The sequence below is a fragment of the Delphinapterus leucas genome, chromosome 5 (genome assembly GCF_059928025.1).
Source record: "Delphinapterus leucas isolate spDelLeu-1000000601 "Yukka" chromosome 5, BTC_Dleu_Yukka2, whole genome shotgun sequence".
Taxonomy (NCBI): Eukaryota; Metazoa; Chordata; class Mammalia; order Artiodactyla; family Monodontidae; genus Delphinapterus; species Delphinapterus leucas.
The window spans coordinates 43,275,538-43,290,800 of NC_143133.1; the positions used below are offsets into that span (position 1 = coordinate 43,275,538).

At 43.7% G+C, this 15,263-nt stretch overlaps 1 protein-coding gene across 1 annotated transcript in view; it reads right to left on the reverse strand.

The window, feature by feature from the left end:
* Positions 1-11,200: 11,200 nt before the first annotated feature.
* PROM1 (prominin 1) overlaps positions 11,201-15,263 on the reverse strand; it is a 93,346-nt gene continuing 89,283 nt past the window's right edge. The window contains exons 22-24 of the mRNA XM_089911699.1: positions 13,072-13,190; positions 12,127-12,151; positions 11,201-11,704 (exon numbers count right to left, since the gene is read on the reverse strand). Coding sequence (XP_089767825.1) covers positions 11,690-11,704; positions 12,127-12,151; positions 13,072-13,190 — 159 coding nt within the window. The 3' untranslated portion in view covers positions 11,201-11,689. The remainder of the gene's footprint in view (positions 11,705-12,126; positions 12,152-13,071; positions 13,191-15,263) is intronic.

The following is a 15,263-nucleotide window of genomic DNA, read 5'->3' on the forward strand; positions in this document are numbered from 1 at the left end:
AATTTCTCAAGAGCCTTCAACTGGTTAAGAGAACTCAACGGCTGGAGAGAAAAGAACAGTATTTATTCAATGATTACTCAGTGACCGCTCTATGTAAAGCACAGTATTAGTCACGGTGTGGAATGCAAGGTGAAAGTGATTTGGCTCCCAGCTTCAAGACTGCCGGCTCAGTTGACAGCTCACTCTCTCAGGATTGCTGTAGTGGCGACATCTCATCACATCCCAGCCTCAGGCCTCTGATGCTTTTCAGCTGTTTACAGAAAAGGTCCAAATTTCTCAGTCTGACATATGAGGTCTTTCCCATCTTAATCCTAGCCAACTTCAAGGTCAATACCCACCACATCCTACACGTGTCCCCGGGCTCCCGGTATACCTTACTGTCCACTCTTCTCCCCACATGTCCTGTTTCAGGACACATTGCCTCTGCCAAACTGTTATCTTTGCCTGAAATTCCATTCCACCCATATCTACCTGGCAAATTCTCTCTCTGCCGGACTCCCTGTGCCTTCAACAGAATTCGCTGTTCCTTCATCTGGGTTCTCATAAATTTTTACAGACTTCACCATTATTACAGTTGAGGTGTCACCTTGTTTTGGTTCATTCATGGGCTTGCCACCATCATCACCCTGGCTAGTGACATCCCTAGCCCAGAGCTCAAGAATGAAGCTTAGAAAGCACTTAGCAAATGTTTATTGGATTGAATTGGATTTTGTATTTATCAAGATTAATTCTGATTGTAATAATAAAAAACTGAAAACAACAGAAACAAAATTGAGAATTTATTGGAAGTTTCTTATAACTCATGGAAGGCAAGGGTTGTATAGGACCACTGTCTCAAAATGTACCTTTGGTATTTTAATTTAAGGAATTTACTAAGTGACTATATGGAGAGTATAAAGCTATTGAAAAAAGAATTTATAACTTACATTTTCCATGAGAAGGGGGCGTGCCGTACCACGCCAGGCCACATGGAGAAGCATCTGGTAATGAGCTTTAGATTGGCCATTTGAATAGATCCAGTGGGATCTGGGTACAGGGGTCTCCCTAGCTATCTTGTACAAAGCCCTGGATGGATTTAGGGCAGGGAAAATATCAGCCTGATGTATGAGTGCTGAATAAAGGAGGTGCTTAACTTGCAAATGAGAGGTATGCTCCCAATTAAGTTGTTTGCTATCATTAGGAATTAACTACCCTGGGAGGGGCAGTCTCTCCTCAAGTTTACAAGGCCCTGCAAAATGTGGAAGCATCATAAAATGCAGAATATTTTAAAAAATTAATTCAATCTATCCTCTTATGTTTTAACGTCATATAAGGAAATCTTGGTGTGATGATCATGGAGATTTTTAGGGAGTAGGGCATAAGTTGCCCCAAACAGCAAAGAAAACATTTTGTTATGAAAGTAAAATAGAGGAACACAAGTAGAGGTGTATGGATTTCTTGTAGGCCAGTCCATACACAGGTTTTCAATTTATATGATGTAATCCAAGAAAATAGATCTGGAATTTGGGGAGGTTTCTAACAGTACCTTGGTGGAGTTGGAAATCATTAAGAGTTTGACAATAATGTCTTTGTGTACGTACCTTGGTTCAAGGTGGTAGGCCTGGCAGCTATGCTGTTAGAGGATACAAACGAATAAGTGAGTACAGTATATGTAAAGATTAGTGGTATCATGTGTAATTAAGGGGAAGGACTGGTTATGGCGGTTGCATGGGAAACGCAAGGCAGGAGATTGTGTGGGTAAGCAGGAGGTGGCAGCAGGAAGAGGCACTGAGGAGAGGATGGTCCTCTACCCAGGGGCCCGAGGCGATTGACTGATATGAGGCAGGAGTCTCCTGGGGAACGCCATAATCTCCACTGATCTCTACAATGGCTCAGACAGTAGCAACCTCTACTAGACTTCCCTTTAGGCATGGAGTATAGTAATTTTAATAATACTGGATATTGGGTATGAGGGCCTTGGTGGATGGCAACACAGCACTAAAGTTGTAGTAATCCACAAGGAGGTGCCCTTTATTTTTTCCAGATTTAAGAGCAGGCAAAATTGGGCTGTCCAATGGAGAAGTAGGGATAATCATCCTTTCATTAATTAGGTTTTATATAATAAGTTTTCATCTCTGAAGGTCTTGTTTTAACTTACATTGAGCCCCATATTAACTATTTTAATGGGGGGGTCATTGGGTCCAATTCTATCAAGCAAAGTTATAAGTGACAAAAGCTATTTTAATTTTAATTTGTTATTCATTATGTTGCATCTATGCCCAATATGGGCTGCTTTAAGTCAGTGGGTGCTAGGGTCCTGGGGAATTTAGACAAGGCTACAGTTATAGGGAGGCATATCTATTTTTCTTCTATTTTATGTTTCCTTACTTTTAAGATTACACTTCAATAAGTGGTGCTGGGAAAACTGGACAGCTACTTGTAAAAAAATGAAATTAGAACATTCTCTAACATCATATACAAAAGTAAACTCAAAATGAATTAAAGACCTAAATGTAAGACCGGATACTATAAAACTCCTAGAGGAAAACATAGGCAGAACACTCTTTGACATAAATCGCAACAATATTTTTTTTGGATCCGTCTCCTAAAGCAAAGGAAACAAAAGCAAAAATAAATAATTGGGATGTAATTAATCTTAAAAACTTTGGCACAGCAAAGGAAACCAAACAAAATGAAAAGACAACCTACTGAATGAGAGAAGATATTCGCAAATGATATGACCAATAAGGGGTTAACATCCAACGTATATAAACAGCTCATACAACTCAACATGAAAACAACTCGATTAAAAAATGGACAGAAGAACTGAATAGACATTTTCCCAAAGAGGACATACAGATGGCCAACAGGCACATGAAAAGATGTTCAACATCACTAATCATCAGGGAAATGAAATCAAAACCACAATGAGATATAACCTCACAGGACTTCCCTGGTGGTGCACTGGTTGAGAATCCAGCTGCCAACGCAGGGGATACGGGTTCGATCCCTGGTCCGAGAAGATCCCACATGCTGCGCAGCAACAAAGCCCGTGAGCCATGGCCGCTGACCCTGTGTGTCTGGAGCCTGTGCTCCGCAACAGGAGAGGCCACAACAGTGAGAGGCCCGCGTACCGCAAAAAAACAAAAGAAACAAAAAAAACAATCACTTGAATGAATTCAATGGTTGAATTTGTCTTAGACTCCAACTTATAACAACCAACTTTTACAACAGATGCTCATGGTTACGGGCTATGTTTAGGCTAGTTTAGATCTTTGTCCTCAGTATGATCGGAAGCCTCCTGTTACCAGTTTTCAGAAGCATTGGTGACTCCATATCACCGCCTTGTGGTGATCTTATCCTGGAAGACCACACTGGGATATGAGGAGGTTTTTTTCTTCCTTTTTGAATATTTGCATCTCTTTTCTACTTGAGTGATAACCAGACTACACATCCACATAGCACCATGTCATTGTTATGCTTTCACTGTATATTATTACATTAGATTTTTACAACAACGCTGTAAGGAGTGGCTTTTATGCTTAAAATAAAGATGAGAAAAGTGACTTACGGGACTTCCCTAAAGTCTCAGAACGCCATCCTTTCAGCTGCACCCAGATCTCCTACTCCAGTTACAGTATTCTTTCTCCTCTGATAGAAAAAGAGTTTTTTTTCCAGCTTTTTGTGGTACCACAACCCCAGATTAAGCCTGACAGCAAATGAGTGCAGGATTCTTGAAAAAAAATTCAGGAGATAGAACTGCACGTAGAAAATCCTGGTAAGACTTCACTTCACAGCCTGGGGGGCTGAGAAAGGAAGGAGAGGCAGAAAGAGAACAGATGCTCCTGGGAGGTGTGGGTGCAGGGTGAATGGTTCAAAGGCTGGAGAAGGATGGGGATATATGCCTTTGCATAAAATGGTCACTATCTTTAGCAGGTCTGAAGTCTTCTCCAAATCTGATTTCTAAAACATTGATGGATACATGACTTCAGGGGAATATAAAATATATATTGTTAAAGAACGGACACAAGACTCCCCAGCTGCCTCCAGGATGGCCTCAGACTTGAGCTCTCCAAGCAGAAAAAAGTCCTTCGAAGGGTTTCTTTATGCTGATTATAAATTGCCATTGCTGTGGAGCTCAGAAACCTGCATATATTTGCAACTAGACACACAGCAAGGGATTTTTTGTGCTCATGTATTTCTTAGCCGTTACACTCAAAGCACTTAGACCCCTTACCCCAATGCACTTCTCAGGCATTTCTTAAATCCTTCCTGCAGACAGTGATATTGTTGTTAAAAAGGTCAATAATTGGCCCAGTGTCCAAACTGGCCCATCGTTCAAATAAACTTTGAGTCTCTGAATGGAAGAGGAGGAGTATATGTGAGAGATGATATAGTTCAATGCCATCAGTTTAAATCCATTCATTCAATTAATTTGACAAATATTTACTGATGTTCCTAAATAAAGCTCAGACAGCTCATGTGTCTCTTAAAAGTCCTAGAGCCTGTGACGTAGCAGAGTGTATAAAATGGGTAATGCAGTCGCTGTTACAAATAAAGCCCCAAATCTCGGGGACTTAACACACTGGAAGGTCATTTCTTCCTCACATGAAGTCCAAAATGAACGTTTCCACAGTCAATTATAGCCAACAAAATTCAGGTGTTGCCTCTACAGCCCCAGCCTGTCAACTTTGTCTACTTGTAGCTAAATATTATACATTCTGTCAGTATTCTGCCTTGGACACGGCTAATGCCTTTTTCTCAGTCTCTTTGGTACCAAGTGTCAAAGGTCAGTTTGCTTGGAAGATCACTTGGATGCCCAAAACATATGTACTGTCCTCGTATTTGTTGTCAGTGGGTGAGCCAAGTAACTGGACAAGGCTTTCTCCCTTCAGGATATGACTACGTGGATGCCTTCCTGCTGAGTGGCTCCCATGAAGGGCAGATGGTGGCAGCTTCGGAATAGACTGGCTAATGTCGAAGGAGGGTGGAGGGGGCACTTAGCAGTCCTGAGGATATCAGGCATCAGCCACCAAGTCAATTCTTGGGAGTCCCGGGAACTGAGGCTTAAAGATTGATTCCTGAGACAGTGAAGAAAAAGTTACCCTAAAGACCTCACAACCCAAGTAGGGAGCCCTGACTCAGTGGGGCAGTTTGGGAACAGGAGTCAATGTGGGCTTCATCCAGATATTTTGTTGAGCCTTGTGTACAAAGTGACCAGAAAGTCTGCCAACTATTCCTGGGGACCTGGGTAGCAGGTGTGCTCGAGTTCCCACAAGCTACCTACGCTGGGGCCCCGTAAACCCCAAGGATTTGGTGAAAACTGGCTCTCTGATACTGCGAGTTTTGCTGCCGAAGGTAGTCTCTGCCCAGTCTGCCCCTGGGGTACTGGCTTCTTGGAGACACAGTTCCCAGCAATACCCCACTTAAAAAAAACGGCTCCTGCCCTGCTCCTGGGCACCTGTGGAGACCAAGAGCCTTAGAAAGGACAGCCAGATATCATTGTATCCAGGGATCCCCATTCGGCATTGGTCTCCTCAGATGTTAAAGGCAGAGTTGGAAAGGCAAAGAGATTTCTCATAAAAAATGAAAATGGAACATTCCAGAGCATCAAGCCTGGTCCCACAGATGAGTGCTCTTCACACAAAAAGGTTGAGGCCATATCCTTCAGGATCCATTGTATCCCCCTTGGTTACTCTCAGGGCCAAGTTTTGGCTACCTGGAGATGTCTCCCAGGAAGCCCTGACGATGCTTGGGTCTGGTTTATGGAAGGCTCATCCCAACTAAAAACTGATGGAGTCCACTGGGTGGAAGGTTTACATCTGTGTGCCAAGGGGACTGGAATGGCTATCAGGATGTGGTACTGTCAGTAGTTCATCTGTCTTTCTGAAGGTAAACGGGGACCCTTACAGCTCTAAGGGTGAGCCTTGCCCTTTTCTGGCAAATAGACAACATGTGTCCTCTGCTGCCATCTCATGGCTACTTACGGCCTCTTCTTCTTCCTTTTTTTTTTTTTTTTTTTTTAAATAAATTTATTTATTTATTTTTGTCTTCGTTGCTGTGCGCAGGCTTTCTCTAGTTGTGGAGAGCGGGGGCTACTCTTCATTGCGGTAAGCGGGCTTCTCATTGTGGTGGCTTCTCTTGTTGCGGAGCACGGGCTCTAGGCACGCAGGCTTCAGTAGTTGTGGCACACAGGCTCAGTAGTTGTGGCTCGTGGGCTTAGTTGCATCTCAGCATGTGGGATCTTCCTGGACCAGGGCTCAAACCCGTGTCCCCTGCATTGGCAGGCAGATTCTTAACCACTATGCCACCAGGGAAGTCCCTACTTATGGCTTCTAATGGCCTTTGACCCTTAACCCCCTAACTGGAATTGCCATTCTGTGCAAGTGGCAGATTTGGGCCACACCATAGCAGCACTTGAGACAAAGCTCTGCCATATTTTTGGATATCTGGTTCATTTACGGTCATAGATGCCATGCCCCTGGCAGCAAAGGGCCCCTGACAGTAGGCTAACGAACACGACATTCCACAGGCGTTTCCAATTCCTTCTCATGCTCAGCTGGTGGCATCATCCAGAGGTAGAAGGGACGTTGAAAGACGTGGCTGGAAAAGGTTGCTGGACAGACTGTGCTATCAGCACTGCGGACTACCATATAGCCAGACAAGGCGAGCGTTAATGCAGCTGGCCCTCAGCGGGAGTGAAACCAGGGCCGCTCACTTCTGCGTCTGCACCTCTGTGATTAGAAGCAACAACCAGGGGTCAGAACACAGACCTCCAATATCTGAAGGACAGGGTCCTTAATGCCCATTCTTGCCCTCAATGTCTGTGTGCAAGCTACTCCAGGAACTCATGCACCACTGACTGGCTGCCATCGGAGTGGGGTGGGGGAATAGGTAGTGGCTACAGAGCTCAGAGTTGAAATTGACCGAAATTAACCATAATTTACCATCCAAGACTTCCTCTGGAATTCGGCAGCCTTCAATAGACTCCAGGGTTCCATAATAGTTATAGCAGACAGATTCTGCCTGTGCAATTCATTTTCAAGTGGGGAGATAGATCCTGGTACTCCCTACTGTTCCACCTTCCCTTTCCTTTCCTCTTTGAACTGAATGGAGACACCTCTTCATGGCATCTCACAGGTAGGATAGCTTGACCAGCCTTCCTTGAACCCCCAGTGACAAGGAGTTCACTGCCTCAAAAAGAAACATGATCTGCTATATATTGAAAGCCTACCATGTCACTGGCAGGTGACATTAGCTCTCCTTTATTGAGCCTACTCAGTGCTAGCCATCATGAGGACCATCACATCCACCCAATGAGGTGGGCATAATCCCCCCCATTTAACAGAGGGGGGGGGATGAGGCTAAAGGAGCTTGAGTTGCTTCTCAAGGGAGAGCACATTTGAACTGAGGTCTCAGTCCAATCCAGTATCAGTCCATACTGCCTCTTGATGACATATTTAAGATCACTTAAATATCGAAATGGAGTAACTGCGGTTCGGACATCCAAAATGGAGCTGGGTGGACTTTGTGGTTGTGGTTTCAGACACGTTCCTGTGTCCCTGACAACTTGAATTTTCTCTGAATGGTATCAAACTCAAGGACACCACCAGCATTACATTTGAAAACATTATCTGCTAGCAGCTGCTAGTTGCCACCTTGTAGTTTCAGAATCCCCTCTGCCCCTCGCAACACTGTATTCATTCAAACCCCAACCAATCCTTCCGTAACAAGCACCTTTACTTCTTGCCGGCTCCAATTCTAATTCCTGACAAACAACTTTATGTCACCGTGCGGTTTTTTGTCTTTATAAGCTTCCCCCATTTTCTAGTCTGGTGGAACACAATTCAAGTGCTTCTTTCTTATCAAACAAACTTGGGTCTGCTCACCTGTGTGCAGTAAAGCCAAACTACTAACGCCAGCTGTGGTGAAGGAAAGTGCAGCATTTATTGCAAGGTGCCAAACAAGGAGTCCAGGCAGCTAGTGCTTAAAAGACCTGAACTCCCAAATGGCAGGAAATGTTTTCAAAGACAGGGTGAGGGAGAGGGCTGCAGGCTGTGTCATCAGCTCATGGACATTCTTCTGATTAGTTGGTGGTGAGGTCGTCAGGAGTCAACATCATCAACCTTCTGGTTCCAACTGGTCTGGGGTCTATGGGCTTGTGGGCAGCACACAGTTAACTTCTCCCACCTGGTGGGGGTTTCAGTCTCTGCAAAACAGCTCAAAGGACATGACTCAGAATATTATCTAGAGCCCCTGGGGAGGAACTAAAGGTCATACACTTTGTTTAATTGCTAAACAATTATTATTTTGTCTTGCTTGACTATTTTCCTTTGTTTCTGCATTTTCTCACTTATCTGATTGCAGTTATTATTTGCAACTTGGGGAAGGCCAAGGAGACTAAAGTTTTTCTACAAACAAGAGGCAGGCAGAGGACATGGTGGGGTAGGGGTGACTGTCCTGGCAAGGTCCCATAGGGTCCTGCTTGGTTACATCTTTAATCTGTGTCTCCTGGGATGTACTCCTAACAAACCCCAAATAAACACCTCTCTAATCAGGTGTCCGTTTCTGAAATTGTGGTTAACACTCTAAAGGGCTATGGGGACTCAAAGGAACTTAAGACCCGGGCTTTGTATGCAAGGGTTTGAGATCTTGTTGGGGAGAGACAGCAAGAGTAAATGCTCATTTAGAAGAGGGAGGAGAAGTGGTGGGTGTCACTGATCTGACTTGATGGCAGTGGCGTTTCAGGGAGGGAATGAAGGCATGCAGGAGCCCCTTCTTCAGGAAGATGGGAGTGGAAACAGGCATTTCAGATGGATGGATGGTGGGTTTGGGCCTGGTGGTTAGCCATGAACATGCTCTCAGGACTGGCTCCATCTTCTCCCTTTTCCCCTGCAGCCCTTACATAGGCACCAAAAATCTGTAGTTTGCACTGGGGCTTAGCCACATTTCTTGGATGAAAGCTAGTTTCTAAATGATCTTTTCCGTCAGGGTAACTTGAGGTATGCTTGGCCAACTTTATGTACTTTGGACTCATCTGGAAAGCTTGTTAAAATACACATCCCTGGGCCTCACCCTCAGAGACTCTGATTCAGGGTATCTGGGGTGGAGTCAGAATTAGCCTTTTTTGACCTCCCCAGGTGATTCTTCTGGTCCTCGGGCCACACTTTGAGTAGCACTGATTGATACTGCATTTCATCCTTAGAGAACACCAGACAGCTATCTGGTGGTTTTAGTTTGAAACGCTGTCAGTAAGCGGTCTGTGCCAAAACCCACCCTAGCTTGTGACGTTGTTACTGAGTCCAAGCTCGTACTGCTCGCTGTAGGACAGGCCAATAAATCGAGACATGAGGTGTTGAGGCAAGGAAAAGCGACTTTATTCGGAAAGCAGCAGACCCAGAAGATGGTGGACTAGTGTCTCAAAGAACCATTTTACCTGAGTTAGAATTCAGGCTTGTTTTATACTAAAAGGGGAAGAGGTGCACTGATTGTTGCAAACTTTTTGGTGCTGGAATCCTTTCTTCTTACAGGTCTGGTCACAATGTTCCTATAAACCTCACAACAGGACAGATATCATTCTCTGTTTATCTCTATATGAATGGCAAAGTGTTATAACTCTAAAGGTCAGAGCCTTGAGAATGGGCTATCCTGTATATTTCAGGCTGTAGGCAACATTCTTTTACAAAAGATGCAAAGCCAGCATGACTAAGCAGAGGCAACAGAGCACTAAGGTTAGCGCTGACAGAATAGATTCAACAAGAGAGCCAGGAGCTATGGAATCTGGGGGACCTGGATCATCTTCTGACCCAAACACGTATGAGCTGGGTGATATTGGACAACTCACTTCTGTAAGCTTCAGGCCACTTCGTTTATAATTAGAACTAAAACTTCTGACCTCATAGGGATGCAGTGAGGATTACAGGAGGGGACAAGTGAAAGGCACAGAACCTTCATAAGAAACAGATTTGTTAAATGTGTCATAGGTTTCTCATGCACATATTTTTCAGAAGTTCAACTGCAGGAACCCTCCCCTGACTTCCACCACCCCACAGCCTTCTGTGTCTCTCATATACTCATCAAATGGGTCGCCTTGGTTTCCACCACTGACACTGAGCTCCTAGGAGGCTGGATCTAGTCTGTTAGCTCACCTCTCCCCCATCCAGTGTCTTGCACAGTGCCTGGGACATTGTAGATGATCAATGAATATATATATATAAATCAGATGAAATGCATGTAGAAGCTGTATCAGTAATTCTCAACCCAGGTTACACATGAGAATTACCTGGGATACATCTCAGAAATTCTGATTTAATTAACCAGAGGCAGTGTTTCTCAACCCTGGCTGTACATCACAATCATCTGGGAAACATTTTAAATCCACATGCTCAAGCCACATCCCTAACCAGCTACATAAGAATCTCTTGGGATGGGACCCAAACATCAGTAATTTTAAAAAGATCCCCCCTCAGGTGAATCCATTGTGTAGCAGGGGCTGGCATCACTGGGTTAGATGCAGAGACAATTGATTGACACATGCAGTGGGTTATTAATGTGCTCTTAGATACAGACAAATCTTAAAGGTTAAAATTAAGAGGGGAATGAGTCACTATTTTGTGTATGTCTACTAACATTTTTTTTATTTTCTGCCATTTCTGATTTTGGTAATTTACCTTAATTTCTGTGTGTCCAGTGTCACTTTCTTTCGTGTCCACTTCTCTATCTCTTTGGCTATTTGCTATTGTTGTTGGGTGACTGTGTGTGTGGGGGGGGAGTAATCTCCCCCCCGCCGCCCACCCCGCCACCAAATTTATGTTCACCTAGAACCTGTGAATGTTTGAAAATAGGTTGTTTGCAGATACGATGAAATGAAGGTGAGCTCATTCTTGCTTAGGATGGGCCCTGACCCAGTGACTGGTCTCCTTAGGAGATAAGGGGAATTGGGACACACACACAAAGGGAAGCTCCATGTGAAGACAGAGGCAGAGACTGGAGTGATACATCTACAAGCCAAGGAAGGCCAAGGATTGGCAGCAATCATCGGAATCTCGGTGAAAGGCCCGGAACAGACTCTCCCTCAGGCTCTCTGAGAGGAACCAACTCTGCTGACGTGTTGATTTCAGACTTCTGGCCTCCATAAAAGTTCGACAACACATTGCTTTAAGCCGCTCAGTTTGTGTGATGTGTTACAGCCGCTCTAAGAAAATAATACAGAGACTTCATTGATATCTGTAGTTTAGATCTATTTTTCAATAAGAGGATTAGAGTCATAATTCTGAAATCATTCTTTTATTGTTTACACACAGATCTGCTATTTTCTGGACTTTGTCTAACTAGGAGTCGAAGTTCCCATTGGATGAAATGTGCCCAAATTCCTGTCTTGCTCCAAAGGCTAAACTGGGAATTCATGAATGTTTTACATATTTAAATTTTCATAGAAGGCTCAGATGATTAAAGCAAAACTTCTAAAAAATAGGCGTGTGCGCTTTCCACTCTTAGGCTGGTCAGTGCGTACTCCGTGTGACCTCACTGAACTCTGTAAGCTCCTGAACAGAAGGTTTCTTTCCCAATATTTGGAGATGCTGCAGGTCATGAACTCATGCAGTTGGAGCTGTTTAAAAACTTTGTTCAATTTGTCTGGGTGCCTCAATGTCTACGAGAACCAATATTGGCATTTTCCATTCTGGAGGCTTGATGTCTACGAGAACCAATATTAGCACTTTCCATACTGTAACGAAAATAAATGCACCAAAAACACCATGTTATTTCTAAGATGAAGCATTTACATCATGGATTACAAAGACAATGTAATGGTCGTAAAAAGTATATAACAATTTGTTAAATCTATAAAGAAAGTAAAAAAGTATATTTACATTTTCTTCCCTTTAAAAAACCAAAGATCCAAACAAACATTTTATATATTAATAAATTTAACATAGACGATTTTCATTCATTCAACAAGGATGTCTTTGGTATTCTCCATGTGCCAGCTCTCATTTTAAGAGGCGTCAGCATTTATTTTTATCCGGGCATATTTGTTGTTGTTATGTAATTTAATGTTATTATTTTAGTTTTAAAAGTTTGTCATCTAATAATAAAGCCCTCCCCAGTCCCACCTTAGAAATATGGCTTAAAAAAGAAAAGGCTTACTTTTTTCATGGGTATAGTTTCAACACTATAAAACACAAAAAAGGAGATAGAATGATTTTTCAATTACAATTACAGCTCAACAGTTGCATCCCCCACCTTTTTACTCTAATACAGATGCTGAAAAAGCAAATTCAGGAGAAACACATATTAAGAAGGAGGTAAATGAAGTCAGAATGAGCACATTTTGAATACAAGTTCACCAGGCACAGAGTGAAGGGTGGACCACGGAGCCAAAATGAAAACTAGTAAAAACAGTTATAAAGTAAAGTGCCAAGTCCCTGAGACAGAGGAACTGCAAACAAGAAATAAGAAGGCTGGGGCTTCCCTGGTGGCGCAGTGGTTGCGAGTCCGCCTGCCGATGCAGGGGACACGGGTTTGTGCCCCGGTCCGGGAAGATCCCACATGCCACGGAGCGGCTGGGCCTGTGAGCCATGGCCGCTGAGCCTGCGCGTCCGGAGCCTGTGCTCCGCAACTGGAGAGGCCACAACAGTGAGAGGCCCGCGTACCGCAAAAAAAAAAAAAGAAATAAGAAGGCTGATTAAGGAAGCTGAGACGATTAAGCAAGGGGAAAAAAAGTTAAAATAAGCATAAGAAAACCAGTATAAAAATTTCATCTGAATAGGGATGACCTATTACACTAATATGTATAAAATGGATAACTAATAAGAACCTGCTGTATAAAAAAAAAATTTAAAAAAAAGAATGTCATATAGTTGTAATCATAAAAAAAAATTGGGGTTGACATATATACACTAATATGTTTAAAATGGATAACTAATAAGAACCTGTTGTATAAAAAAATAAATTTTTAAAAAAAGAATGTCATATAGTTGTAATCATAAAAAAAAAAAAAATCAAGTTTAATCGCATCAGAGCCGTTCTTTAGCAAGTGCTCGGAAGGTAGCGCCACTTAGAAAATGATTCCCCAGCCTCTTGTCTACTTACTCATCGTCATATACATCTTCAGAATCCATTCGACGGTAGTACTTAGCCAGCTTTACGGCAAAAATGATAGCCGGAAGTAAAAATGCGGTAGCTTTTCCTATACCAAACCAAAACAAATTCTGCGGGGAAAAAGGAAAATCATGAGGATTAGATGCTTGAAGATGGGAAATGGAAAACAACACCGGCTTGGGGAAAATAACTTTATTTTGCAGTTTTTTTAATGGATTCTAATTTTGTGAACTTAAGATGAGCTGGCCACTGTGTGAAGTGCTACCTATTATTATAATTCATTCCATCTTTCTGAAAACCTTGAATAGATCCTATTGTCGTATTTATTTTATAAATGAGGAACAGAGGCAGCAAGTGCTGAAGCAAGGTTTAGCATCTAGGACACCCCCAAACAACAGCTAACCATCCCACTAGATGGCCCCCGGCTTTGAGGCCAGCCATAAGAGCATGGACAGCCTGCAGGCCTGAGCTCAGATCCTTCTCTGAGTTGTTTTGATGTGAGGGTGGTTCATTAAACTTCCTGGCTTTGCTCTGCCTCTGAACAGTGGGATTGGCAGCATCCTCATCCCATAACACTACTGTGTGAAGAAAACAGATGCAATGCTTGGTACATAACGATGCCCCCAACAAACGTTCCATGATGAATTGAACCAATCTTTAAGGATGGTCATGGGCTGAATTCAATCCTGTTCTGCCTAAAAAGCAATGTTAAAGTATTTTTTAAAAGACAGCTGCCTATATTCCTAAGTCAGATGTCACACAGAAACCTGGCTTTATGTCTTTTCTCTAAAAGTCTCAAGTCGGAACTCGTAATGCTGAGCCCTCGTTCCCACAAGGCAACATCAGCTGGAGCTGAGTGATGGTTCTTCCTTCAAGAGGGGTATCTGTCCTCAGTCTGTTGCAGGCCATACCACTAGCTCTTACAGGGGTGATACCCAACATTATTTAACCTGACCCACCAATCAGAACAGAGGTGGCTGTGCACAACCAGTATGGCTCTGTGGGTACCAGACACTAGCCAGCATCTGGTCTTGGCCTGTTTTGTAAATCTACAACCTTCCAGATCCTTGTAGAGGCTCAAGTCTGCGGCCCCTGCCTTAGGATAACCCTGTAACACTAGAGCAGCCCTCCCCAGCCCACTGGGAGGTAAAAGGTAGCTCGGACATAAAAACAACCGCCCAGACCCTCATGTTTCGGCCACTGCGCTTCTGCTCTGTTCCTGGTTGAGTTTAGTGTTGGACAGAGTGGCATCACTTGGCCCAGAATTTTCAGTAAATTTGTTCTCCTTTCCCACATATTCTTTTATTGGTAGATTTCTACACTTTCAACCTTGCTTTGAGAGGCTTAGAGCTTTATGACAACCATTCCTTTCCTTCTGGGTACAATCAAGATATAAAAGAAACATGTTTGCCAGCCAGGAGTCTATTTTCCTGGCTGAGCCAAAGGCCAGAACTCTTCCTTACTCTTTAAACCACCTGCTACAAAGCGCTAGCCTACAGTCTTCCTGAGCATCCTCCAGGCCTCCCCTCCAGTGGTCCCCGATGGTTTTGGAGAGGCACCTGCTGGTTGGGTGATCTGACTGGCTGCGGCAGGCAATGGAGACTGGGCGCAAGGAGAGCAGTTCAGAAGGAACCAGCCTAACTAACCTAGGGGTCCCCTAATGAGGGCTTTGATTAAGCAGGGGCTCCAAGCAGCAGACAAAAGGGTACAAAGTCAGGAGGGGGGGGAAGCAGCCAGGAGACCAAGGCGGGGGATCTGCATGGCTGGGAAAGTATGAGGATCATTTCCATCCAGGTACAAAAGTCCCTCCCAGAGAGACAAGTGATAATGGAACAGAGAGATGGACGGACAGAGCAATCTGAATGTACCGTGACAGGCAGCTATCTGATCATCCTTATGGCCTGTGCCAGACAACACTCCAGATGACAGGGTCACAGCAGTGAACACACAGCTCGCACTCACGGAGTTCAGAGTCTAGTGTGTGTTGCGGGGGACAGGTCTTACCAAAGAGCCACACCAAAGTACAATACAAACAGCAAAAACATCTCTACAGGAAAAGCAGAAAGTTCCATGGGAGTGTACAAAAGGGAGCCAAATGTAGTTGGGAAGATCAGAAAAACCTTCCCGGAAAAAAAGATATGTTTGAGCTAGGACCCGAAAACGGAACAACAGCTAATAACAGC